Raw genomic sequence first — 27,936 nt, 5'->3', positions numbered from 1 at the left:
TTTTAATTTGACCAAAAGCCATTTTTTTATTGGACTTATGCCAACTCTAATGTAATCCCTAGCCTCTCATCTGTAGTCTTGGAAGGCTAATGGAATAGTAAAACCTTCTTAAAGATAACTTAAATGCATAGTATAGTGTCCTCAGGGTAGCTTGTGCACTAAAGATGTTTTCTTTCCCACCCTGTAGAGGTATCTCATTAGGACACCCGGTAGTGTCATTATTAAGTTTTCATGTGTTTCTCAGTTTTGATGCTAATCTTCGTGTGTATGTGTGTGCAATTTTTTTCCTTTGTAGCACCAATGTGGTTATGAATTATTCAGAGATTGAGTCTAAGGTTCGAGAGGCAACCAACGATGATCCTTGGGGACCTTCTGGGCAACTCATGGGAGAGATTGCCAGGTAAGTGATAATTTGACTCAGCAGTGCAGAAAGTAGTAGTGCATCTTTACACAGAAATGTAAACCTTGCTTTCAAACTCCGGCTTTATTCTCCATCAGTTGTAGCTTAATTTTGTTATATCTGAATAAATAGTAACGTAGAAAATTAAAAGCAAAATGTATCTTCTTAAGGGTAATACAGGTTGTATTTATAAATTGCTTGTCCTGTGTTTCTATTATTCTAACAAGACACAAAGAATTGTATGTTTAATGCAGAATTATTGATAGTAGTACAGATAAAAGAAACTGAGATTAAAGGTTAAAATTTTCTATAGTCAGGATAAAGATTGGTATAGCAAACAAAAATGTAGATAATCTAAAAGTTAATGATAGTAGAGTCTTGCAGTGAACTGGGTGTATTGCCTATGTGCACATTATGTATTTCTTTGTCTTTCTTACTGTATATCCCTGTTTATTTATTTTTGACTGTTACAAAGAATTTAGTCCCCATTAAGTTACAAGGGTCATATTTGAAAAATACTCAGGTTTTATTTATTAATTATTGCTTTATGGGAAAATACTGTGTAGGTTAGAACAAGTCTGCCATCTACTGTTGAAATGAATACATTGTAAATTCTTCAAGAAAATCAAGTTAGACTCCCCCTGTTGTTTTTTTAAGGGCCACTTTTATGTATGAACAGTTTTCTGAACTTATGAACATGCTTTGGACACGAATGTTGAAAGACAACAAAAAGAACTGGAGAAGAGTCTATAAGGTTGGATTTGAGAAATTTTATAAAGTTTATTAATTTAATGATACATTATATATGTTTCAGACTCAAGTGAACTAATAAATGTTTTAAAAACACATTTATATGCTACAGTGTATTATCTTAGAATACTTAGAGGCAGCCTTATTGTTTGTGTATTTTACTCTTTTTAAAACATTATTTACTCATGTAAAAATGTTTTAAGTTGTATTATAATGCTTTTAAATGTGTATTGCATATTCATTGTCCTAAATAATATTTCACTTATTTAGATTTCTATAAAGAATAAAGTTTTTGTATAAGGATATCATTTCATTGTATTCTTTTCCAAAATGTATATTTTAGTGTATGAAATTAACACAGAACCCTGATTCCCATTTGATTTTATCTTTAAAGAAAATTTTCATTAAACAAAATATACTGTCACAGTATGGTATTCTGTCATGAAAAAAGAAACTATACAACTAATAAAATTAGTTCTGATATAGTGTTAAGCACTTTGTAGACTTCAAAATCCTATTATAATTGGATTACATATACACAAAGCAAGAATGTATGTTGTATCTATGTGTTACCTTCTTAGTGTGTATCAGGATCACAGAGGATGATAAAGTATGGAAGGGTGATCATGTGTATTGATTGAAGTAGAATTCCAATGAAACGATCACAGATCTTGGGGAAGAAGGGAAGAGTTATAAAAATAATTAATGAGATTTTATCTCAAAATGATACTTTGTTCCTACTTTGTGCGGTTATAATACAGAATTCTAAAACTGTATACTTAAGTATAGGATTATTTTTCTTTTCAGGAGTGTTCCAAGTAACTTTTTTTTTTTTTTGATACGTCACTGTAGTCTCTAATTTGATACTATTACTATTCACATAGTTTAATCTTTAAGCTTATTTTGACTAGTTGTACTTGAATAAAAACTTTCTTGTTGACATCCGCTGTCTTTTCTTGATAGATATACATAAATATTCTGGACACACTTTACCTTATTTAAAAACTTCAAGCCTGCAAATAGTATGTGATTGAAATTGCCATCTATATCCTATTTTAACATAAAAATCCTCTGGCAAATTATAAAGGAAATTATAATTTGGTAAAGAAAATTATATACATAGTATACACTTTTCTCCATATCAGATAAAGCTTTTGGAAATTACAAGAAGTTCATGTTTTTTTTTTTTTTTTTTAATTCCAACAGAGCCTTTTCAAGTTTTAGGGAATTTTTATCTCTTATAAATCAAATATAAATCAAAATATTTTCAATAGGACCCACATAGGCATTACTCTTAAAAATTTAAGTACCAAAAAAGAGAATCCACATATACTTTTTTAAAATATAATTTTCTGTTTATCTTAAAGGACTCACTTGGTTTATTTAAACTGACTTGGTTACTATAATCCACAATGTAGAAACGTGGTTCCATAATGGTGTTGGGTCACTTGGATAAAAAAATGAAAAATTCAGCTCACTATATACATTTAGGTATTTAGGAGTATCTTGAGTGAGTAAAATTTTTACTTTTAAACCAGACATTGACTTCCTTCAAACAAGTTAAAATTGATTTGATTTATATTTAATATAAGAATTTTATTATGTTTTTTATGTCTGTACAATTAAGTTATAGTTTAAGGTAAGAATCTTTGTAGCCTGATATGAGTCTATATTTTTAATTAATTTGGTAATCTAGTTGGTTTTTAAAGAAAAACACTTTTAAAATGCTGATGGAGCTTTTGTTCATGCTATCATAAGGTGCTTTGTATTTTTATAGTCGTTGCTGCTCCTAGCTTACCTCATAAGGAACGGATCAGAGCGTGTTGTTACAAGTGCCAGAGAACACATTTATGATTTGCGATCCCTGGAAAATTACCACTTTGTAGGTGAGCAATAGAAAAATCTTATAAGCAAATTAAAACAGTAGTTGGAGTTGTCAGTCACCTGAACCAGCTTAGAAGCTTCTCCGCTCTAATTAGAATGTGACTGTTGCTGGTTGTGTGAAGAGTGCAGAATCCAAGACGTGGTACCCTAGAGTATTAATTAGTGAAGACAAGAACTTGCAGAAAAGACTGGCTAATAACAACAGAACCAACACAACATGAGTGTTCGGGTTTATATTAAAATATGCACTAGAGACTGGTCCCCTGTGGTGTCCATAAAGGAATAGCTTTAATCATATGGGAAGAAAAGGTTAGAGCTCCAAAACACACACATCTGTTTGAAGCTGGGGTTTTTTCCTCCCACCAAATAATATTTACTGTGCAAAGGCAGCAAGGCCAGTGTGTGTGTTTTGAATGTGAAAGAGGCTAGAGAGTGAAGCAAATTTCGGTTTGTAGTGTACCCCAGTTGAAAGTACTTAAAAAAATTTCAGTACAAGATCTCTAGTAATTAATATATTCCAGAACTACTAATGAAACCAAGGAATAGAAATGCTTTTTTTTTAAATGCTTAAACTGAAAGCATTTAAAAAAAATATATAAGGGAAAAGCAAACTGGCATTTGATTATAAATCTATTTCCTAGTATTACTACACTTTAATTATTTTTAGCAAATCAGATACTCCTTATAAAGATATTTTAAACCAAAATATTTTAAAACTCTTAGAATTTGCAGTAGAAGGGACTGAATTAAAAATGAAATGTTGCTGTTAACCTTTTATTATTTTTAAAAGATGTTTAGTAGACTTTAGTGTTTAGAAGGATTTTGGTTCATTTTTTTTTTTCTTGTGATTTGCTTTTTGTTGATTACATTCTTCTTTCATACATACAGATGAAAATGGCAAGGACCAAGGTATAAACATACGCCAAAAGGTAAAAGAAATGGTAGAATTTGCCCAGGATGATGATAGACTTCGAGAAGAGAGAAAGAAGGCAAAGAAGAACAAAGACAAATATGTTGGGGTTTCTTCAGACAGTGTTGGAGGGTTCAGATATGGTGAGTAGTGGGCAAAGAGCATTCAGAAATGTTTAGTTGACCCATGGGACATTTTGCAAATCCAATGAAGTACTGAAGAATATTATACTTTGAAATGTATGAATGGCTTTTTAAATATCTAGTTGATGAATCCTGGGAATCTTCCAATATGCTACCCAGGATTTAAAATATAAAGTTGCAGATTTAGCCATCAACTAAATGTATATTCTATAGCATCATTAGGAAATGTGTCTGCAAAAACAAAAAAATCTCTATTCGTTTATATCTGTGTTCTAAAGCTTAACTCTGAAACAAACAACAACAATGGGGGGGGGGGGGACAAAAAAGCCTAATGTATTTAATAATGTGGTTTTTGTTGAAATTTTTTGCATTGTTGGAGAGGCTGCATGTTTCAACTCTTAAAACTACTTCTGACCAAGAAAAAGTGATTGATTAATGAGTTGTCCTCTTTTTTTAATCTAGCTTAATAAATAGTCTTTTCCTTAAGCAGAACAAAGCCATTTTCTCCCACATGCAGTGAAATAACAATTCAGATCCTGAGTAGTCATTGGGTATATGATTGTATACTATTTGACTATACCTGCCTAAACATGGTTTCAAGTTTACATAAATTAGGATGATTTTAGTGGACTCGTTCACTTTTATTTTGCTTTGCTACTCCTTCTAAACAAGATAGACCATAATCTGTGGTCTACCTGATGTTTGTAAAAAATGTAAAATTAGAATAGCTCTCCTTTTAAGTACATTCCATCTGCTATGGGCTCCAGTTATCCTCTGAACTTGGGAAGCATACACACACACACACATACACACACACACACACACTTTCATATTCATGCTCAACACAAGTTTGGATTTATTGGTGTTTGGAAACACAGAAGTGTAACATTTACGTATGGAAGCATGAAAAAATTTTAATTTCTTATATTCCATCCTCACAGAGAAAAGAAAAATAGTTGAATGTAGATAATCCTAAAATCCAGGAATACTTATACAGTCAGAAAAATTTTGTGTTAGTAGAAAAGCAATTGTTGAACAGTTCTGATTACTTTACTCAAAATTAAAGAACATTATCAGAAATCTAAGAGATTTTTAAAATTTTGTTCAGCAAGACAGTTGTGTGCTTTATTTTTAGAGGAACAGTTTTAGAAGACTTGATTAGTTCCTTTTAAAAAAATTTAAATCTTTTTTTAAATCTACATATACTTCTATGTTTGTAATTAAATATGGATATTCTGTAATGATAGAAAACTAAAGATCATAGGATTTAGAGCTTTGAAATACCATTGTAATGTGTTGAAAAATGTAAAATCTGTCATAGCTACTTTCTTCTATTGCAGTAATTCAGTGTAGTTGGAGACCTTAATAATTTCTGTTGTGTTTGTGTTTTTAAATTATTTGTGTAGCCTACACACTCAAATAGTTTATCCCATGAGTTCCTTTTTCTGTGAGATGTTATTTTAAAGTTCCATTTAGTGATAAGTTAGGTGAACTGAGTAATAATGACTTTATACATCATGTATATAATCATATTTTTAGTTATAATTCTTGTTTTTTATTCATAATCTTAGCTCAGTTTTGCCTGTGATTGTACTTCATCATTGGGATACATTCCTGGTACTGAAGAGATAAACCTATCCAGGTTCAGTTTTCTCTGGATGGCATGGATATAGTTACTTCTTTAAAGTTAGAGTATTTCTAGGCTTTAAAAAAAGTTCTTTTCATCTTTAGATATTGTTGTAAATGCAGCACTTTTCATTTTCAAAGACTGTTGGGCAATATTTAAATAATATTGGTCTGCTCCAGAAGCATTTACTACCCTGTTTTTATTCTTAAGAAACTGAGAAATGATAATTGAAAGAAGTCTGTTATAATTAATGCTAGCTTATTCCAGAGTTCATTATCTTTAGTTAGTAAATCATTCTGTCCCTTTTATTACTGCTTTCCTTAGTCCACTTAAGAGAATTCCTCACTCACCTCCTTACCTTCCTCCTCCCCTCAAGTCAAATTTCACTTCTTGCCTAAGTTTATTTTGGACATGTATTCAACTTACTGAATAAAATCTCATTTATTACGATTTTCTCTCATTTCTCTCTGAGGCCACCAGATGAACTAGACTAAAAGTGAAGCTCTTGAAATTATGGTCTCAGACTTGTTCACTAGCTGCTCCCTACAGTTCAAGCAGATGGTCTCTAAGTAGTGCAAGTCCAAGTGTATGTTTGGACTATATATAGTTGATCAAATGATGTACTGTTTTTAACTGTTTAGTTTACTTTCACACCAAGGTCTTTTTTGTTAGTCATCTTGTTTCTGCTCTTGTGTAACTGGTAGTGGAAAGAATTTGTTTCTTTTGACTTGCTACTACTGATCCCAACTACACAGTAGAAAAGTTAAAACTATTCTCCCTCTGATGATGTTGCCATTTAAAACAAAGAACTCAAAATTCCTTTGACATATTACAAAATCTATAACTTTGATAATAATAATTGATTTTATTTCATTTAAATCTTCAAAATTACTATCAGGTTTTTTTTTAAGTGTTGAAAACATAAAGTAATGTTGGAAAATAATATTTTTGTGTCATTTCAGTATTATTTACTTAAATGTGCTCATTTTCTTTCCATTCTTCTCTGAAATTTGATTTTTGCTTAATGATGTTAGAGGTTTTTTTATGATGTGGTCTAATATATCATAAGATTTTGTTAATAAGGCAAAATTACTTTTCCTCAGCTTTGAAGGACTATGGTAATTTTCAAATATTCATAGCATTAAAATATTTTAAAAATATTTTTCTTTAAGTGACTATTAATTGTTTTGTTTAGTTTTTCTATCTCTGATCTGCTTGTTATCATTATATTTGATTTTTTTTCTATCTTGAGGTGATCCTTTCAGCAGCATTTAAGAACTTCCTGATGTGTTGGGCTGGGCATTCAGACTCTGGAAGTTTTCATAAACAAAAGCTTTTGAATCTGCATTCCTGCCACTTAATGACTGGCATAACATGCTGTGCCTTGCTGTAATTGTGTTGATTCAGCACGGTGGGAGCTTTCAGTTTTGCTTTGAAAACTGTTTTGTATGAGGAAAAGCTTCAGAAATTAGAACTGCAGGCATCTTTTTGAATTTAATGTCCTTAGCTTTACTTGTGTTTTTAATGCACCATATAGGTGAAAGGTACGATCCTGAGCCAAAGTCAAAATGGGACGAGGAATGGGATAAAAACAAGAGTGCTTTTCCATTCAGTGATAAATTAGGTGAACTGAGTGATAAAATTGGAAGCACAATTGATGACACCATCAGCAAGTTCCGCAGGAAAGATAGAGAAGACTCCCCAGAAAGATGCAGGTATTAACACTTTGTCTCCTAGGTCTCTTGAAAAGGATTGTAGCTTTTTTTTTTTTTTTTTAATGTCAGATATGTTTTGCCAACAGTATTAATTCATTTCCTTATTAGTTACTCTCACTAGTTCCTAAAGTTGAACAAGTGTTTTTTATGCATTTACTAAATATCACTTAATCTCTTCTGTGGTGAATATTTCTTTTAGATTAAGAACTGCTGGTGTTTATTCTGATTCTGCAGCAGAATGTGGGTTGCCTTAAGGTGTCAGGTGAAACACCTAAGGAAGAAGATATTGCTTCTCAGATAGGGATGGTACTACAAGTTTATTGAAATTATTCTCCTAAATATAAGGAAGCTCTAGGATTTGAAAAGTCTTCTTCTTTTTCTTCTTCTTCTTCTTCTTCTTCTTCTTCTTCTTCTTCTTCTTCTTCTTCTTCTTCTTCTTTTTTTTTTTTTTGATTTCTGACACTTCATTGTATGTTCATATCATACAGTATGGTTCTGAGATGTGGCATCCATTTTCATATGTCCCATTTATCTCCAGTAGTTGTATAGAGCAAAATTTAACTATTTCAGCATTTATGATATTGTTTTTTCATAAGCCTATTTTAAAGTGTTTCTTTCCTACATGTTGAACAGCCTTCTACCTTTAAAAGAAACATTCATCTGTAATATTTCTATGACCATTGTAGAAACAGTAAAACTAATCTTCTGAGGTATTTGTTGTATTTGAAGGTTGTGAAGATATTGTAATATTTACTAATACCTTGCTGCTTAGTACTTTCATTTTGTTTACATCTCAAGAATCCTGAGAATCTGACCATCACTTTCAAGATCATTCCTGAAATATGGCCTTATTTGGCCCAAAAATTTATGGTTTTTTAGAGTTTTCTTTTTGGCATTCTTGTATTAAAGTTCTTTATTTAGAACATAAATAAGGTGATAAGATAAGACAGCCCATTTACTAGGAATCTGACTTTCTGATTCTTAATATTCTGTTCTGTACTCTGATTTTCCTTTTTCCTTCCCCTCCCCTTTACTCTGTTTTTTCACATCTTCCTTTCCTCCCTTGTTAACTTTTTCCATTTATTCCTGAAATGTAAAATAAAACCTCTGTACATATGTCTAAGAACTTAGCATTTTCATTTTTTTGATTTGGAGTAATTAGATTGTAGTAGAGAGAAAAATATGAAAGAATATAGAGAGGCTAAATTGGAAAGGGAAGGAAATATGACCTACCAGATTAAGTCTTAATAATTTACATGACAGAGGTTTTACTCTTTAGAGCACACAGAAGCTTTCTGGTCATATCTATTATCTTCTTATTTGGGAAATGAGATATGAAGATTTTTACAGGGCTAGATCCTTCTTAGCATCAGGCCAAAATAAATAGTCATGTGGGTAAGAGAATCTAATGAGTCTGATCTTTTCATTGTGCTTCATAGAACTTGAACTTCAAAGCTCATTACTTTGTTATTGGTATCTTGGGCTTAAAAGTCACAAGCTACAAAGTTAGTCTGCTCCTGAAATGTGTGGAGTGTAAAAAAGTAAAATTTCTATCAGTATAACTAGCATGATCCATAATAATTCTTCAATTCAGTGATTGTTGTGATGGTAAGTAGAAAAGGGCCTTTGAACACTTTTCACAATTATGGCTTTAAAACCATGTAGCTACAAAAATGTTAACTTCTTTATCTTGTGGAAAGCTAGTCTTCCTCATCTTAGATTTTCAGAATTCCAAAATAATTCGTGTTTAAGTAGAAAATTGCTTTTTAGCTTGAATTTAGCCTGACTTAGAGCATTTCAATAGTTACTTTTATAGTGAGAAATTTTTTCTACACTATATTAAATAGTATCTCTAAATTAAACTGCCTACTGTAAGACGACATAAAATTGGACATATGTGACATATTCTTCTTTTCTCCCAAATCCCTAAAGTTGTTTGAATTTTGCCATCTAAAGTACTATTTTCTTTTATACTGTTAAAAACAAACTTTTGCTTTAGACTTTACATGAAGATAATTATTTCAAATATTTCAATAAATTTAAGCTTTCCATGTAGAGTAAAATACAACATATTTGTTATTAATTAAATTCCGAGCTTTTTTCTTCCAGTTATATAGAAAGAAATCAGCTTAATTATCCATTGAATTAGGGGATAATTGTAGTGTTTGAAAAGTTTGTTCAGGTGAGTTAGTAATGTTGTAGTTAGTAATATGTAGAAGAAACAAACAGGAAGTTATTTTGCAAGCATCTTGACAAGAAAATGGATGCCAAATCTGGGTGTTTGCACTGTTGAAATCTGAAAATAAGTTAAGTTGATCCTGTTAGGTTGTTTTTTAATCTCAGATTAAATACGCTTTAGAAAGTTGTATAATATATCAGAAAAGTGTCTTAGGTAGATAAGTTAATTACTCAAAGCCTCCGTCATTTTCCTTATTGTGATAACATTGAAATAATGTTACTTGTCAATTGTTTTCAGTTATTTTAAAGTTTTTATATTTTTCCAGAGTAAATGGACTTCATAAGAGTTATTTGCAAAATATATTGCTGTTCCTTTCCCGAAAATATTTATTTAGATAGCTTTCTCATTATCCCAGCCAGTTAATGAACTATGGGATTTAGATGTTACTATAAATCATTCCTAAATATATGTCACTAAGGATAATTGTTTCAGGATAGTATCACTATTTTATGTGTTGTTTAAGATTTTTGCTGAGGCAGTTGGGGTTAAATGACTTGCCCAGGGTCACTAGGAAGTGTTGAAGTCTGAGATCAGATTTGAACTCTGGTTCTCCTGAATTCAAGGCTGGTGTTCTATCCACTGCGTCACCTAGTTGCCCTCTATTTTGCTTGATTTTTATAAATATCTTTTAGTGACAGTGATGAAGAAAAGAAAGCAAGAAGAGGTAAATCTCCCAAAAGTGAATTCAAAGATGAAGAGGAAACTGTGACAACGAAACACATTCATATTACACAGGCCACAGAAACAACTACCACTAGACACAAACGCACAGCAAATCCTTCCAAAACCATTGATCTTGGAGCAGCAGCACATTATACGGGGGATAAAGGGAGTCCAGATCAAAATGCTACAACTCATACACCTCAGTCTTCAATAAAGGTAGGAATAGCCTTAAATTCTCTTCAGCATGGACACAGTAATCTATTGTTGGTAACCATGTTAATTAGGGATTCTCTGGTAAATGTGTTTATGAGAGGAAAGCTCTTTGGGCAGAGAATGTGTTCAATTAGTAACTCCTGAAGACAAATCCTGAATGCAGAAGCGACACTTCATTTTAGGTAGAGGAAACAGAATGTCATTTATGGATTTCTTTCTTGGAGCTGCCTCTGGCTTCTGAGAATAACTAACACCAGTTAGTTTTTGTTATACTGAGAAATTTTTTCTACACCATATTAAATAGTATCTCTAAATTAAACTGCCTACTGTAAGACGACATAAAATTTTGGATTTTGGAGTGTAGAGTCCATTATTGAAATTTTTAGAAAAGAAAAGAAATTAAGTATATAGGGATAATATTTAGCAAATACTTGACAAGAGGTGGGGGGAGAGGAAGGATTGAGAATGTTTGCCAATTTGCCAGTCGGCTTTTAAGAGTATCAAATAACTCCAAATTGTTCATCACTCTTTTTAGAAATAAATCCAACACAGAGTTAATATAGATACCTGCCTTTTTGAATAAATTCTCATGTGTGATGTTTATACTTTCTCAATGTTTCATTTTCTCAAAGTTCTTGTTTCAACTCTATCTTCTGTCTTAAAAATTGAAAAAAAAATCTTTTAAGTTTGATATATTTCTTGCCCAGATATAAGCAGTATGACATAGGGTTTGATTATGAATTCTATAGAAAACTTAAGCAATATATTTTCCATGTTGATCTATAATTCTGCCTAATCTTGGTTGGAAGAAATCATCTTCAAATCTCCCTATTGTTGGGAGATGTGACATGTCACCAGATACTTTTAAGATTTCAATGCCAGAATTCAGTCTAGTAAGGGAGACAGTGTATGCATGCATGAGACTAGGAAAAAGAATCATAAGAAATATATTGCTAAAGTATTAGATTGTGTGGTCTAGATTAAAGGTATCAAGTGGCCCACCCACTACACTCAAGTATGACTCAAACCAGATTCAAATATAATTCAGAAGTATTTAACAAAATAAATAAAAATATGACATAGGTATGGTTAATATGTGGTTTTCTAAGTCAGTGTGGGGCTCAGAAGAATCTTTATGTATGGTTTAGTGAACTTCATTTTTATTTGAGTTTGATACAATTGGTCTAGATTAAACATTAGCTTAGAGAAAAGAAAATGATGAACATTCACTGTCTATCAGTTGGCCCTGCCTTTCCTAACCAGACCTGCTCAACTGGCTTCATGTGCATTTGTATGGAGTCCTCTTCATCTCTTCTTTACCAGTCCAATTCTTTAAAGTCCCACTTTCTTTGTGGAGATCAACTGTAGTCGACAATTAGCTTTCTCTTCTCCAAAATCTAGAGCACTTACACACATGCTATTATTTATCTTAAACTATTCTCTAATTTTCATATGTACATCTTATGTGGTCTTCATGATATTTGTCATAATCCCTACGGTTTTGAGCAGACTATAGCCTCTTAATAAAATGTTTATATGGTAGACTTACCAGTGTTTGTGTAAAGTATTTTTTTTTAATTAGAAGTATAATTTAATGTTTGGAAGCTTATTCTGAGGAACCAGATCCTAACTAGTACAGTTTGGCATCTGCTGTGTAAGAACAAGTTTCAGAATGGCCTCTTCAGCAGTTGAAATTAGTCTTTTTAAGAATATGACTTTCCTTATTTAAAATAAATATTTAGTTATTTTGTTAAAAGTAGAGGTGGATAAATTGCAAAATATAAAACTTAATAATTATCCAGCTGGCCAGAGTTTGTGTCCATTTAACTTTTTTCAGTTACTTAAAAGTTTTATTCATTTGAAGAATTGTGGTCCAAAAAAATTTAACAAATTAAGTTTATTTAAGTTTATACATTGTTTGTTTCCTTTTAGACTTCAGTGCCTAGCAGCAAATCATCTGGTGACCTTGTTGATCTACTATTTGATGGTACCAGCCAACCAACAGGTAAGCTTCATGTGTACTGTTTTTCCCTCACTAAAAAAACTTTCATCAAAGAACCTCTTTGACTCCAGTTTTTTAAAAAAAAAAAAACTTATTACATCACTTTTAAACAACTGGAAAGAAAGTTGTAAAATAGTATTTTTGAAAAAGATATATATTTTATAAAATTATAAAATTTATAAAATAAAGTTATATATTATATAAAATTATATATTATACAATATATAATGGAAAGAGGATTAAATTAGGGATAATAAAGACCTGTCTTGTTCCTGTCTCCACTTTTTCTTGTGTTTTATAGTCAAGCCACTTAAGTTTTCCAAATCTGTTTCTTCCATTTTTAAAAATGAAAAGATTGAACTATATGCTCTCAGTCAATTTTTGTAATACATATATTTCATGATCCTACAAAAATAAAGGTGGAAAAGACAACACAGTACTTCGCTGCAGAGGAATTGCTGAGGGAACTTTAAATAATATGTGATGCTATGTATGTGTGAAAAAGAGATTACTAATTTCAACTTCTGCCATGATATTGACTATTTGATTAGATGTAATAAGGTAATGGAAAAACAAAGAAATCTGATGAACTCCTTAGTTCTTCTAATACATATAATCTCTGCCACTTACTTGGCATAGAGCACATAATATATGACATAGACAAATCTATGAACCTAAAGATATACTGCCTTTTAAAATTATAGTCCTGTCATATTTTCTCAGTCTTTGATTTTCATCTATGTCTTTTCATACATTCCCTGTATAGTATTTATGAAGTGGAATGAAATGGAAGTATTTGTCTGGGTCTTTGAATATTGTCCATCTGTTAATCCTAGCCCTCTTTTTTCTGGTCACATATGTCTTTGATAAATCTTTTATGCTTTTGTAATCATTATTTTGGAATATTAGCATGCTTTCCCCTTCCAAATGAATTTCCATTTTTCTTTGGGTCTCCTGCATTTTGATTGTGATTATTCAATGAGCTTGGCATTCTGTGATTTTATAGACACATTGATTGCTATTAAAAAGATGTGATTTTGGCAAAGTATTGGAAAATGAGTAGATGGCCATCAGTTGGGGAATGGCTGAATAAGTTATGGTACATGAAAGTAATGTAATATTACTGTTTTATAAAAAATGATAAATTGATTTTTAGAAAGGCCTGAAAAGAGTTACACAAACTGATGCTGAGCATGTAGAATCAGGAATACATTGTACATAGTAACAGCAAGATTGTGCAGTGATCAAGTATGAAAGACATGGTGGTTCTCAGCAGTTCAATGCCAAGGCAATTCCAATAAACTTTGGAAAGAAAATGTCATCTGCATCCAGAGAGAGAACTATAAAGACTGAATGCAAAACAACACTTTTTTTCTTTTTCTTCTATTTTTCTCTCTCATGGATTTTCTCTTTATTCTGATTTTTCTCTCCCAATATGACTCATAAAGAAATGTGTAAAAAATATTAATGTGCATATATGAAAAAAAAGAAAACAAAAAAAAATTTGCATGTAGGGAGATAAAAATAAGTGATTTCATGGCAGGGACACTTTGAAAATGCTGTACATTTTCCAAATGCAGTTCAGTCCACTTTACTTTATCATGGACCTAAGCTGTTCATTGTCCGTCTTCAGTACCTGTCCAAGATAACAATCACACATGCAATATGCACTCATTAAATGTGATAATCTCCTTTATGTGCTTTTTTATTGTTTTCTTTTTTGTTGCATGGATTACTAGGCCAGTCTCTCTGAATGGGTAGAATGTTATTGAGAAACTTTGTAGAGAACTCCACAGCTTGATGTATCTACAAAAAAGGAATTTTTAGAAAATTTTACTGTCCATGTAGACCACATTTTTTATTTTAACTTTAAATAAGACAGTCCCTAAGTGACAATGACAAACATTTGGTGTCTCCCTATTTTATGCTTTGCTTAATATTAGTTATCAAAGGACTGTTGAATAGTTATCTTTGTAATCAGAACTATCAAGGAATGTTGATCTCCATATTAATAGAGATATCTTGTTGGAGGAAAATCTTCCAACTTGCTTTGCTCAGTGTAGTCAAATGCTTACCTTGCTATAATCTTTTATGGATGTTTCCTATTCTTGACAAGATCTAAGTTCTTTAAAAGCAGGAACTATACGTGACTTTAAAATCATCTTTTTATGTATATTCAGCTTATAGGTGCTTATGTCACTGAAATCATGTGTCACTTTCTAGTTTTTCTGAATTGACTTGGAAAGAAATGGATAATACTTTTTTTTTTTTTTTAAATAAAGCTACCTAGCCTTTGAACTTCCTGCTTTAGGGGATAAGGCACTAAGTTATGCTTGTTTCTTTACTCCTCTATTGAATGTAATTTCTTTTGATTTTCTTGAATATATGACATGTCTAGCAAGTTTTTGTTCAATTTGAAGGCAAGAAGAAGAAAACCCAGGGTACAACTTATTCATTCTACTTAGGATTTTTTTAAAAAACAAGACAATAAAATCTTAACTTTCATTCTAAATTTCTGCCATATTTAAATGTCCTTTATATATTTTCTAAGCCTTGAAAAATTGATTTCAGGAAAAATGTTCTTTTTTAAGATTGTATGTATGTAGCATAATAAATTATTGTTTTGGTAAAAGGTTAACAAGTAAAAACATTTTACTAAGTCAACTTTAGATACATGTTAAGTGAAATCATAACATCAAGAAAAGTGACAGAGTAAGGAAAGAGATATGAATAATCTGCCAGAGTAGATTAAATGTTACTGTTTGAAGGTAGTTAATGTTTAAAGCACATTTGAGCTAAACAATTTACATTCCAGGATAAGTACTTGAAAGACAACTTGAAGGTGTTTTCATTCATAAACCTGTCCTGTTTGCATTAGAAAATGTAGGTTCCCCTTTGTCCCCCTTTGTACTTTTCATGGCTTTTTCCCTATTGTTTCTTCATGTTCATATGATAAATATAGATAGATCTAAAATTATCAAGCATTATTGATTTGGTAACCTTAAAGTAATAAATATTTTAGTAATTTAAATCTTTTTCCTTTTTTTTTGGATGTACTTTTAAGTTTTGAGTTTTTTTCCTCTATAGATATGTAAAATGGTTAAATTGAAATTTATCTTTAATATAGAAGTGATGTCACAAAGCATCAATTATTTTGGACTTTCTAGCTTGAAATATTAAATAGCTCCTTTCACATATCTGTGATATGTTTCTAATAGAGCAGGCCTAGGAATGTCAGTTGGATGACTATAACCTTGGGGAGAAGGAGGAACTATCAATACAAAGAGAATTATTGAGCAACAGCACGCCTCTTTTCTTTGGCAAGAAAACTTTGAATGGTTTCTTCTTCAAGTACAAGCAGAATAGAAATCTATTAACAGTGTGATAAGGTATCAGAAACCATAAAGTTTTGTCCCAATACTTATTGAAAACTTAAAATTTCTAAGTTCCCACATTAAACATGTTTTTTCTTGTGTTTGAGCAAAAATTAAATCAGTTTGTCTTATGAGAAACCTTAGATCTCTGTTTAAATGTTTTAAAAATATACAAATCATTTCAAATTTACTGTTGAAAGAAGATACACTTACATATCTGAAGATGATGTAGGAAGCTATCACATAAACATTGCTATATGGGATGCCATTTGAGTGCTGTTTAGCAGATGTGTCTATACTTATACTGGTGCTATCCTGCAAGTAATAAGAGTATGAATTGTAAAAGTTAAGCAAATATGGCATCTGTGCTGCTTAGAGATGACAGTCTCCTTTGAGGGAAAAAAAAAGAAAAAATTTTATATGGGGGGGAAAGACAAGTTTCATACTTGTTAGCCTTTTTTGAAAACACCTATCATAAAACTATTATAAAATGTTCCACACAGTTTAAAGTAAAAGGAAACTAACACACAGCCATTCATTTGAAAACTTTCAAATATTTGTTATAATTTTTATGTGGAGCTATGTCTTAGGGGTATTTGGGTAGCTTTTAAGATAGTAAATTTGGTAAGCATCAGATATGAGAGGGGGAACCTGTTTTACTTTTAGTACTGAATAATATCACATTTTCTTGTGAAAAAAACAGTTCTAGGATTCCAAAGATCGCTCTTAAGTACTGATCCATACTGATTCACTCATAAAAGATAATTTATATCTTTTGGTGTGGTGTATTAAAGAAAAAAAATAGGAGATACCCATTTAAAATTTATTGGCATATGGAATTCAAGTAAGAATTATAAATAGGTAAGGTGATAAATTTTTCTCTTAAAAAAAGAAAATGATAATGTAAAATATTCTTATCACCTTCATAAAATTACAAAATATCTGAAAATTACTTTTTAGTATATCTATACCAAGGATTTTATGTTAATGAATAATTTAGAGACTTAAATACATACTTAAATACACATCTGCAGAGAAATCCTTAATAGAGCTAAGACATTGTTGTAGTTCACATAAATATTAATATTAAACACCTAGTGCATTCTCAGGATACCAACTCAAAATTCAGGTGTTCTATATTAGGCAGAGCTTTATTTTAGCCATCAGTTTTAATACCTAGCTGGTAAAAATATCTCTCAAATAGATGTTATTTACTCTGTATTTTAAACACCATGTAGTTTGGCTATATTTTTCCTTTGTATAACAGGGTTGTGAAAAAAGACATGTTACCAGCTGGTGATTGTAAATAACCTCCTTGCTGCCCTGAGAAGGCAGATGGAAATGGTTCATTTATAATGACAGCTCTCATGTGGGAATCTTGAAGGATAGCTCATGTTGTGAAGTTTAACACAGTCTTTTCACATGCATTTGATTTGTGATAGACCAATATATACTTTGTGCATAGAGTATGGAAACATTTTTTCTTATCAGCAAAGAATGTTGAGAGATCACAAGATTGCTTTTAAAATTCTCATCAAAGAAATTAGCTGGGACAAGCTGAGGAGCTTATAAAGTGTTGTTGGTTTTAATCTCGTGTGTGTATGTAAATGAATTGTATCACATTTGAGCAAAAGATAGGTTTCCTGGGCAAGTGAGGAAATTTGACTGAAACATAAGGGGTTTTGAATTGAAACTTTGAAACATCAAAGTAAAGGTAGTATTTGGTTTTTTGAGCCTAAATAGAATCATAATTATATAGGATATAGTTAATTAATATGAGCTTTTGAGGTGATGATTTGATGATTTAATTTGAGCAGTCTTAAACGAGGCAAAGAGACATTTGAAATCAACAAATGCCTCTGGTTTGAGGGATCTTTATGGTAAAAAGGTAGAGATGGGTAATAAACTAAGTTAGTGAAGTTAAGGCTCAATTTAGGACATGGAACATTTAGATTTATAGTTCACTGTTTGGGAGGAGATAGTATTTAATTGAAAATACTGTATTATGCTCACTATATAAGGAAATTGAAAATAGCTCTCCTGTTCACATTTGTTAATACAAAGCATTATAGTATAATGAGGAAAATGTTGGCTTTAGAGTTGCAAGACGTGGATTTGGAACTTTTCATCTATTTCCTGTCTGTGAGACTGGGCAAGTCACCTTCTCTGAGCTTCAGTTTCTCCTGTAAAATGAGGGAGGTGAATTAGATGAATCCTAATAAATCAGTGATCCTATAGAATCACAAATGCCAGTTCTGTCATCCAATAAATAAATCTGTTAGTTTGAAATTATTTTCCTTGACCTATATTCGTTTTCTTTAATTACTATGTTAAATTAATGTAGACAAATTGGATTAATTAATGGATCAGGTTAATTTACTAATTAGCAGAAAATGTAATGCATGTACAAATACTGAGAAAACTAAGGTTGTAATGACATTATGCTTTGAAGACTATATATAAAGTACAGAAACATGACTCCATCTTTGATTTAAGATCTTTTAGGAGTTTAGGTATAGTGGATGTGAGGTCTCATTTTGAGGAGGGAAAAGGGGTATTTGTCATGCCTGCTGATAGCTGGGTACAATAAAATAGCATTATAAAAGAATACAAGTACACATGTTATCAGAAACTGAATTGTTCCTTTCATTACTGCTGGCCATTTATTAAAAAGGGGAGATGGTTCTAGTTTAATTAACCCAGTTGAGTGTAGCAGATGGGGCAGAATGTCTTGCAGCGATAAGACAATTCAGAAATGGCACCAGATGTTGGAAGTTGTCCCTGGTGGTGTTTGAGTGCAGCACAGATGTTCCAGTCCCACCTGGCTAGTTTCTAAGCACTGCAGGCTAAGCAGCTGTGATGTAACCTATATAATGTACGCATAACACTAAAAGCACAATAATTGAGCTGCTGCTACTTCTAAGGTTGTGACTATTAGGAGGTGAATCCTTTAAGGACAAACAAAAATAAGAGCAACCATTTCAGAATTTAGGTCAGCCTGTTAGAAAGTTTATAACTGAAATGGAGAAAGAAATGTTCAATATACTCTAACTTGAAAGGATATATCTCAGTTGAAACTGTTGCTAGAAATTAAATTTGGCATAAATTGCAAATGAGTTTTTAAAATTAGATTTACATTATTTGATCTACATATTTACAGATTCATGATTTGGACTCTTAAAAGTAAATTTAGTTTTAAAATGAGCATGACACATGTTTTTTCTAGAAATAATAGAAAAATAAATCCTGCTATTTTTAACGTTGATATTTTTTAAATAGTGAATTTTATGCTAAAAATTACTCTCCCTGAAACATTAGAGCTTTGACATATTCCTCATTTGTTTTGTTTTTTAGCCCCATCAACTTCAAATTTTAATAACAGTAATTTCACTTTTCATAGCATCATATCTTAGTCTTTTTTTTTTTTTTTTTTTAGGGTCATGACTTAAAAGACCCTAAATGGTTCATTTTATTTCACCAGAAATAGAACTTAGTGACACTTATCACATAAAATCCTTTTTGTAGTGTTTTGCAAACTACTAATGTTGATCAACTCTTGCTTTCAAGCATTATGGGGAGAGGATTCTGGTTTTTATCTGTCCCCAAAATTAGGGTGTTAAAAATGGCTTTGGAATTTACTAGCTCTTCTTTGAATATAATATTTACTTTTTCTCTGTACCTAATTTCCAGGTGGATCAGCTGATCTATTTGGAGGATTTGCTGATTTTGGATCAGCTGCTGCAACAGGAAACTTTCCTTCACAAGGTATGATAAGATTTTAATGTCTGTAAAACTACAGGGTTAAGTTAATAATGTTTTTCTTTTTAAGTTCCACTCAGCATTTTTTCCCATCTTTGGTATTTGTGACTTCCTGTTTACTCATTAGAGTATTTAGGATGAAAAAGTTAAATTTGGCAAATGAATTATTTGCCAAACATAAGTCATATTGTACTGTTGAATAAGGTATTTATATAAATGTCTATTGGTTTGGAAAAATATTGTAATTCAGATCAGTTTTCTTTACTTGAAGTTACTGAATTTTAAATTATAAATAATTTTCCATCTTTGGAAGCAGTAGAAGAGTCAAATAAACAAAAATATTTGTTAAATCCCTACTACGTACCAGGCATTGTACTAGTCTTTATTTTATCTTTATAAGTCTTTTGGTTTGTGATTCAGTTTAGCTATTAGTACAGTTTTTTCCCCCAGAAGACTCCTTGAATTCTTGAAAGAATCAAGATTCATATGAACTGTTGAGCTAAAATGCTTTAATTGTTTAGATATTTAAATAAATTGCTACAAAATAATAGCCACCCAGGTTAGAACTTGAAGATACAGAAACCTTTAAATAGCCCTAAAATATTTTGAGAACCTCTTTTTGATAAGGCAAGAAGTAGTAAGACCACTATTTCAGATTCCTTTCTAAATCTAAAGAATGAAATAATTATTCAAAGAATAAGCAGTGAAAAGTTAGGGCAAGCAGATAAGGGAGATCGTTTCAGTATTTATTTGTCCTAGTAAAATCTTCATGTAAAGAAACACTTTGTTAGAATTGTTGTGTCTAGTGACACAGGCTATTTACAAAAAAAGAAAAAAAATTCTTAAAAGTTGGAATATGATTTATTTTTTTTTCAGTTTGTAACTGTTCAACTCATAAGTGGACTTACATTCACGAGAAGTTACTCCTGAGTTAGAAATAAAATTTCTCAGTTTAAAATGGAATAGATATGTTTTTATATTGACATAAAGACCATGGTTCTTTATCCTCTAAAATAGCTACTTCAAGCACAGAATAGTGACTTTTTCAGAAACATAGATTAATAGGAAACCAGAGCTTTTGATTCATTACTTAAAAATTATGATTGATTGCCTACAACCAAGAGTTAATAAACTTCAGTTTATGAAAATAAAAATGAACAGAAACATCTCTTTAGTTACAACATTTAAAGGTTTTGTATATATGATCCTGTCTTGTACATCATTTGAATATATTTGTAGTTTAAATAACACATTTGTTTATGTATGATAATCTGACCTAATCAATATTATTCATGGGGGCAGAGACTTGTGAGATGGTTAATCATTTCTGAATAATAAGAGCCCCACTAGAAAACTTTTCCTCTTTTTTGATTAATCATTTTTGGTAAAAATTTATAAATGGGCAACAATTTTTGCCATTTTCGCTTCCCATTTTCTTCCAAAACATGCTTTAGTCAAATAAGTGTAGAATTAGCACATTCATTTCATCCAGATCACTTTAAGTGGGTTTAAAATTTTAATATGTAGTACTAGTTGGAATATCCCAATACAGTCTCTTTTTTTTGTAAAAGATCGAAGACCAACTTTAGTGAAGGCCCTGAGGTAATGAATAGTAGCCTATTTGAATTAAATTGTCGAAGTGCTGCAAATGAATTCATTTCTCAAAGGTTTATTTACTTTTAGCTGTTTCTTGTACCACTCACTTGTAGAAAATGTAGAGTATGATGTTTGGAGCAGTGTTACAACTTTATTTTAAGTAAGATTAAGAAAATTTTGCAATCTACTTACTAACTGAAAGGGAAAAGATGTCCCTTAATTATTATGCATTTGCTTATAGCACACTTTAACTATGAATTGAATATTCCATACAGTTTTAAACTACAATTGCATTTTAAAGAACACATTTTTTAGGTTTATTTGCTTCTATAATGTGGTCAAGAAAGACTTTTTAAAAACGATACTGCTACTAATTAAAGCAAGAAATAGAATTGAGTTAGCATAGCTACTGTATCATGACTTTGTGTAAAATGTGCTAGCAATAAAGAATTGGCTAAGGTTAGAAGGTATTGTTGATAGTCTGAAGACTCTTTAATTTTACTGGCTTCTTATTTTTGTTTGTGTTCTATTAATTGAATTCTATTAACTTAATGAATGGTGTTGTTTTAGATATTATAAGTAGCCTGCTTTCCTAAGGAGTCCTAGGAGCATTTGTTCTCTCTACAGGTTCCTTTTTTGAGAATGCTGGCACTCCTAGGAAAAAATTCAGACAGTTTAGAACTTAAAAACCTCTCCTTGCTTTTTGACAATCTTAGTCTACACATACCATTATCATCTAACTAGAAGCACTTTTAATTTGTAAACTTGGCTGAAGGGAACCTCTTTCACTATCATTTCAGAAGTGTGTCACCTGAAGACCTGTCAAACATCTATTTTACTTTATATGTAGGAGTTTTTTTTTTTTTTTTTCTTTCATTGCTACCTTGTTAAAACTCATGGAATATTCATGAGAGAGAATGAAGTCCAGATGGAGATTGTATCTGCAGATGTTAATCTGGATGGACACAAATCAGCTCTCATTTGTTTCAGTTCATGGAGTGTTGCATTTGTTCTATGCCTTTCAGAAAGTCTCTTCCCTTTTCTCCTGTCTCTCTCTCCCCCCCCTCCCTCTTAGGTTCAACAACAAGTGGGAATGGAGACTTTGGTGACTGGAGTGCCTTCAACCAAGCTTCTTCTGGTCCTATGACTTCTGGTGGAGAGCTTTTCAGTAGCCCCTCCCAGCCAGCTGTGGAACTCTTCAGTAGCTCACAGCCAACTCTGAGTCAGCCTCCAGTAGCCTCAAATACTTCAGACCTATTTGACTTAATGGGCTCCTCCCAAGGAACCATGACTTCTTCCCAAAGTATGAATTTCTCTATGATGAGCACTAATACGGTGGGCCTTGGTTTACCCATGTCACGATCACAGGTAAGTCCAATCTAACCTGTGCTTCATCTATTCCCTTTATCCCTACTCCCCAAAAGAAAACAATAGTAAACTCGTTAGCTGAGGAGATATTGAATTGTCTGCTTGATAATTTCAGCTTAATGAAAATACTGCTGTTTAGTTTTCAAACTAAGAATATAAATATAACAATAATTTAGAAGGTAATAAATTATTTTGAATGAAGAAGCATACTGAGGCATGTCACTTTTAGTGATCAAAAAAATTAGTTATATATATACATACATACAGATACATGATACCATACATGAAAATTTCCCACTGTACTTTGAAAACCAAAACTTAGGTGGATAATCATTATCTCTTTGAGATATTAAAAGGAATTTGAGTACAAGTTTATTTAGAAAGTCTTTTCTCCAAATAATACCATTTAAGTGAACATTTCATCTCAAGGATTTAGTCTTACATTAAGTGTTTCTCTTTCAGAACTCCTTAGGTTATTTATATAAATAAAATGAAAATGGTAGATTTATAAGTATTGTTATATATGGTTAAATTACTACATAGAAAAGAATTAAATTTAAAATAATTACAGGTTAAGAATTTGGTAATGTTTGAATGAGGAGCTTGATTTTTTTTTTTTTTTTTGACTACCTCTAGAGCAAATTTGCCTCTGATGCTAACTTATAATTTCAATGTCCAGGTTCTACTCTTCCAGGTATTAGGATACAGGAAGAGAACAAAGAACATAAAGAAGTGACTTCTGTCTGTATACAGAAATTGAGTTTAAAAAAAAATTATAATGCTGGGTGGTGGGAAATGGGACAAGAAAGGTGAGAAAGTGCTGGAAAAGGTTTCACCAACCGGATTGAGAACATTTCCTTACTTCGAGCAAACAGGTTTTTTTTTCTGGAACTGTATAAAACCTCACAAGCATATAGTCTCAATTTTTTTGCAATGTAAACTAAAGCTGTCAATTCTGCTATAATACCTGGGTCTTGCTATCTTTTAAGGTATATTTTTCTTATTGTCTTACTACTTTTTTATTTCTTTTTTCCTTGTATCATCTTGGTATCTAAGGATGACTTCCTTTCTCTGGAAATCACAGAAAAATATAATAGATGCATTCAGAGTGCCAAATATATTTTTCACCCTCTTATTTTATCAGGGAATATTTTCAGGAATCATTTCAGTTAAAGTTCATATTTTCATGAAAAATATTTTCTTTAAAAATAGCACACCTGTGTCTGGGTAGTAACACTGTGAGAGTACCCATATGTACTAGGAAGGATCTTGAACTAATTTATCCTGAAAGTCGAGCTAGCCTAGACTTTAGTTTCTTGGTAAAATGTAGATTCTGGCCTAAACCCTACCTAAGACTAACATTATATAGTTCTTTGTGGGTAATTCGGATCATAAAAGTGAAATTTGCCACCAAACATTAGCACACAAAGCTGGAACTAATTGTAAAATTTTATGGTATAGAAATTATGTTAAAATGTGATTAAAGAGGAAAAAATGAGTCAGAACCTTGACTCCAGGACCAACTCTGCTACTTCTTTCCTAGTTCCTTGGGCAAACTTATTAATGTCTTTGCATCTCAATTTCCCCATCTCACACTTGCAACTTAAAAGGTGGATATAAAGAAACTGCTTTACAAACCCAAAGCTCTCTACCTATGTAAGCTTTAAATATATATATATATATATATATATTTTACATAAAACAAAAACAGTATATATATATATATATATTACATAAAACAGTTGTTGTTGGCCTGGTTTCAGGGACTTCATTTGAAAGTTTGATATATTGGTGCTGTTTTTTAACAAAACTACTACGTGATCAAACTTTCTCATTTTCCCTTTTCATGTCAGCTGAAAAGAGGCTTAATTTTTAGAGCATTTTTCTTTCTTCCAGCCTTTACAAAATGTTAGCACAGTGCTGCAGAAGCCTAATCCTCTCTATAATCAGAATACAGATATGGTCCAGAAATCAGTCAGCAAAACCCTTCCATCTACGTGGTCGGACCCCAGTGTCAACATTAGCCTGGACAACCTACTACCTGGTCTGCAGCCTTCCAAACCCCAGCAGCCATCTCTTAACACAATGATCCAGCAACAAAGTAAGTGCCACTAACCCTTTCACCTTAGCCTTGAGGTGTGTTCCTTTCTCATGCAATGTTATACTCTACAATTCTGATTCCAGCACTATGGCTAGATTCCATGTCAAAAACACTTTAGGCTATGAAGTCTCTTTTTGCAAAGACAGCCCAACTATAGTTAGTCCTAAAATTTATCTTCCTTTTGCTGCCATCTTATTGCCTGTTCTCATCACATTAAATGACTTCTTTTCCTACTCTTTTTTATCTTGGCAGCTTTTGTTAGTGTGGACCCAGTAAGAGGTTAAATATAGAGAGACTCATATGTTTTCCTCTTGTCTCCTTCCATCTACACCACTATTTTGGAAGATCAAGTCCACCACAAATAGCACAAGATTAGCTAGGAGCAGAAGACTTCAAGTTCTGTCTGCTAACTTTTGTTGGTTTTGTTTAGTTATTTTCAGTTGTGTTAGACTCTGTGACCTTTTTTGAAGTTGTTTGCTATTTCCTTCTCCAGCTCATTTTACAGATGAAGAAAGTAAGGCAACAGAGTGACTTAGCCAAGTTCATAACAACTAGGAGGTGTCTGAGGCTAGATTTGAACTCTGGAAGATAAGTCTTCCTGACTAGGCCAGGCATTGTATCCACTGCACCACCTAGCTGTCCTTACAAAATATTCCCAAGGGAATTTTAATCTTTTTTTCCCCTCAGCTCATTGCACTCTTCTTCTAGGTGAGATTTTAAGGCAATAAAATTTTTCTTTGTTCCCATAGATATGCAACAGCCTATGAATGTGATGACCCAAAGTTTTGGAGCTGTGAACCTAAGCTCACCACCGAATATGATGCCTGTCCGGCCTCAGACCAATACACTGATGGGAGGACCTATGCCTGTGGGCATGCCTAATGTGATGACTGGCACAATGGGCATTGCCTCTCTTGGAAATACTCCTATGATGAACCAGGGAATGATGGGAATGAATGTGAACATGGGGATGCCAACTGCAGGGCTGGGATTGACAGGCACAATGGGCATGGGAGTGCCCAGTCTAGCCATGGCTTCTGGAACTGTACAACCCAAGCAAGATGCCTTTGCAAACTTTGCCAACTTTAGCAAATAAGAGTCTATAAAGAACCAGATTGAATGAAGGATTTTTAGCTGCAGAGAGAGGTGATGTTGGGGTAGAAAATGCTGATCAGTACCCTTTTCTTTTATCAATTACTAAAAATGAACCTGTATAAAAAAACCAAAAAGGCTTTTTTGTAAAAGTAAAATATCTAGTGTTCCAGATGGACAGGCCAGGGCACTTCAGAAGAGGCAGTATAATTATTTTTTCCAATGAGCCTAGACGATGTTTTGTAGTGAGACCATCAAAAGCCTTTATAAATTAAATAAGCAATTTCATCATAATTTGTGGAAAGACTGAAATAGGGCTGAACAAATCTGTTTGAATCTCTAATTTTGTACTTTTCTTTTACCTGATGAACTTGATTTTTCTGTCCCTGAATCGCCTTGTCATAATTGGACCCGTTGCTTTTATTACCACTCTTGAGTCCATAGTTGAAGTCATTCAAGTCTGATAATCTGTTTTTTATAAAAATATCTATTTTTGTCCAAAAAAAAGGCTTACATATGTGATTATGGCTAAATCAGAGGTAACTGGAATGTATATACTTTTGCTAATGTTCCAGGCACACTGCTATACTATCCAAATTTTTATTATAACAAAATCTTTTGAAGCAATTAGTGATAGATATGAAGGGGCTTCCCCCACTTCTTCCACTCTAATTATCATTCAGTGGAGAACTGGGAGAAATGCTTTATTTGGGGCTGTTGTATGGTTTCCTTTCAAAAAAGATCTCCAGCATCTTTTATTTTTAGTAGGCATTCTTTACAACTTGTAGTAATTGATGGACAAGACTTCTTTCTGTGTTTATTCCCATAGCCATTGGTTAACAGCAAAAGTCAAAGAGCAAAAATATTTATTTTTTTCGGCATCTTTTCCAAAAAGGTAAAAAAAGCCTTAATACATTTTTAAGTTAAATATAAATGTTTAAACCCAACAGTGTTGGTTTTTAGATTTTATACAATACTTGGTTTTGGTTTTAGTTTGTTTTGTTTTTTGGTGTAAATATGGCATTTGCAAGCTGTGGTTCCAGTAGCGGGAGTTAAATATATATTATTAAAGGAGACCTATAGCAGTCAAAGATTTTATTGATTTAATGGAAAATAAAGGAAATTAATTAAAAAGCATTTTTGTTTTCCTGCTATGATTCTGCATTAAGATCACATGAAAATCATGATTCTAGAGTTTGGAATGCAAAATGAATTGTTTTACCCACAAGTTGGGAATAATAATATTGAAAATAAACACTATAATATAGGTATCAAATTATTCCTCCCCTCTTTATGTTGGATTTCTTTTTTATTAAATTGATAAAACTTTGTTCCCATTGTATTCATAATGTTCTGTTATACATAACATTAAAATATTCATTAAAATCATTGTTGAACCGCTTTTTCCTTCATTCTGTTTGACATTTGAGACTGTTTGGGGAAAAAATAATTATAATTTGGCAAAGTAATTTTTATAAATAATTTAAAATTGTTTAATGACTTCTCTCTATCCTTTCCTATCTGACTCTACTGTTAGGAATTAAAAATGAAGCAGCAAAGATATTCTGACCTGCTCCAGTCTTGCTAATGCTCCATCTACAACATTTCTAATTAGGCAGAAATTCATGTACTTCAGCTAAGTGGTAATGAAAAGTGATTCATTTGCTGAATAAGAGATGAGAGAGAGTGTAATTAGCTGACTGCGGTTTTTAATCTTTCAACAATTCAGTGTGTTTAAATTAGTTTCAAAGAATAGGAGCTTTCAAGTGTTGTTACTTCAAAGTAATCAAGCCAGGCTCTAGTGTTAGGGCAGGAGAACTCATTGTTGATTTTTTTTTTAATCCATAAATTGGGGGACAGGGGTGGAATCCATGGCTTTTTTGTTTTAAGCTTTAGACTGACAATTGTTACCTTCAGGAGTAAGCAGTTGTGAGAGGGAGGAAGTAAGTTTGTATTCTCAGATATCTCATACCCTAAAGAATTAGCATTTTTAATAAGTAAGGTTTAATTGATTTAGGGAAAATACTATGGATACTTGTAAAGTAGTTGGTTTAGCACATGACACATACATATTAAGTACTCTTACCTGAAAGAAACATT

The 27,936-nt window shown here is 31.9% G+C and overlaps 1 protein-coding gene across 3 annotated transcripts in view; it reads left to right on the top strand.

The window, feature by feature from the left end:
* Positions 1–27,225, top strand: part of CLINT1 (clathrin interactor 1) — a 66,255-nt gene extending 39,030 nt beyond the window's left edge. For 2 of the 3 annotated variants that reach the window (XM_051978805.1, XM_051978808.1), the window contains exons 2-12: positions 296–400; positions 1,058–1,154; positions 2,928–3,036; positions 3,923–4,087; positions 7,252–7,429; positions 10,301–10,547; positions 12,477–12,549; positions 19,611–19,685; positions 22,351–22,643; positions 24,540–24,744; positions 25,494–27,225. In XM_051978805.1, coding sequence (XP_051834765.1) covers positions 296–400; positions 1,058–1,154; positions 2,928–3,036; positions 3,923–4,087; positions 7,252–7,429; positions 10,301–10,547; positions 12,477–12,549; positions 19,611–19,685; positions 22,351–22,643; positions 24,540–24,744; positions 25,494–25,840 — 1,894 coding nt within the window. In that variant the 3' untranslated portion in view covers positions 25,841–27,225. The remainder of the gene's footprint in view (positions 1–295; positions 401–1,057; positions 1,155–2,927; positions 3,037–3,922; positions 4,088–7,251; positions 7,430–10,300; positions 10,548–12,476; positions 12,550–19,610; positions 19,686–22,350; positions 22,644–24,539; positions 24,745–25,493) is intronic. The other variant, XM_051978807.1, reaches the window with a different exon arrangement.
* The last annotated feature ends 711 nt before the right edge of the window (positions 27,226–27,936 follow it).

Source organism: Antechinus flavipes, chromosome 2, assembly GCF_016432865.1.
Source record: "Antechinus flavipes isolate AdamAnt ecotype Samford, QLD, Australia chromosome 2, AdamAnt_v2, whole genome shotgun sequence".
Taxonomy (NCBI): domain Eukaryota; kingdom Metazoa; phylum Chordata; class Mammalia; order Dasyuromorphia; family Dasyuridae; genus Antechinus; species Antechinus flavipes.
The sequence above is the reverse complement of the archived record's forward strand: the minus strand, read 5'-3'. Positions and strand labels throughout refer to the sequence as shown.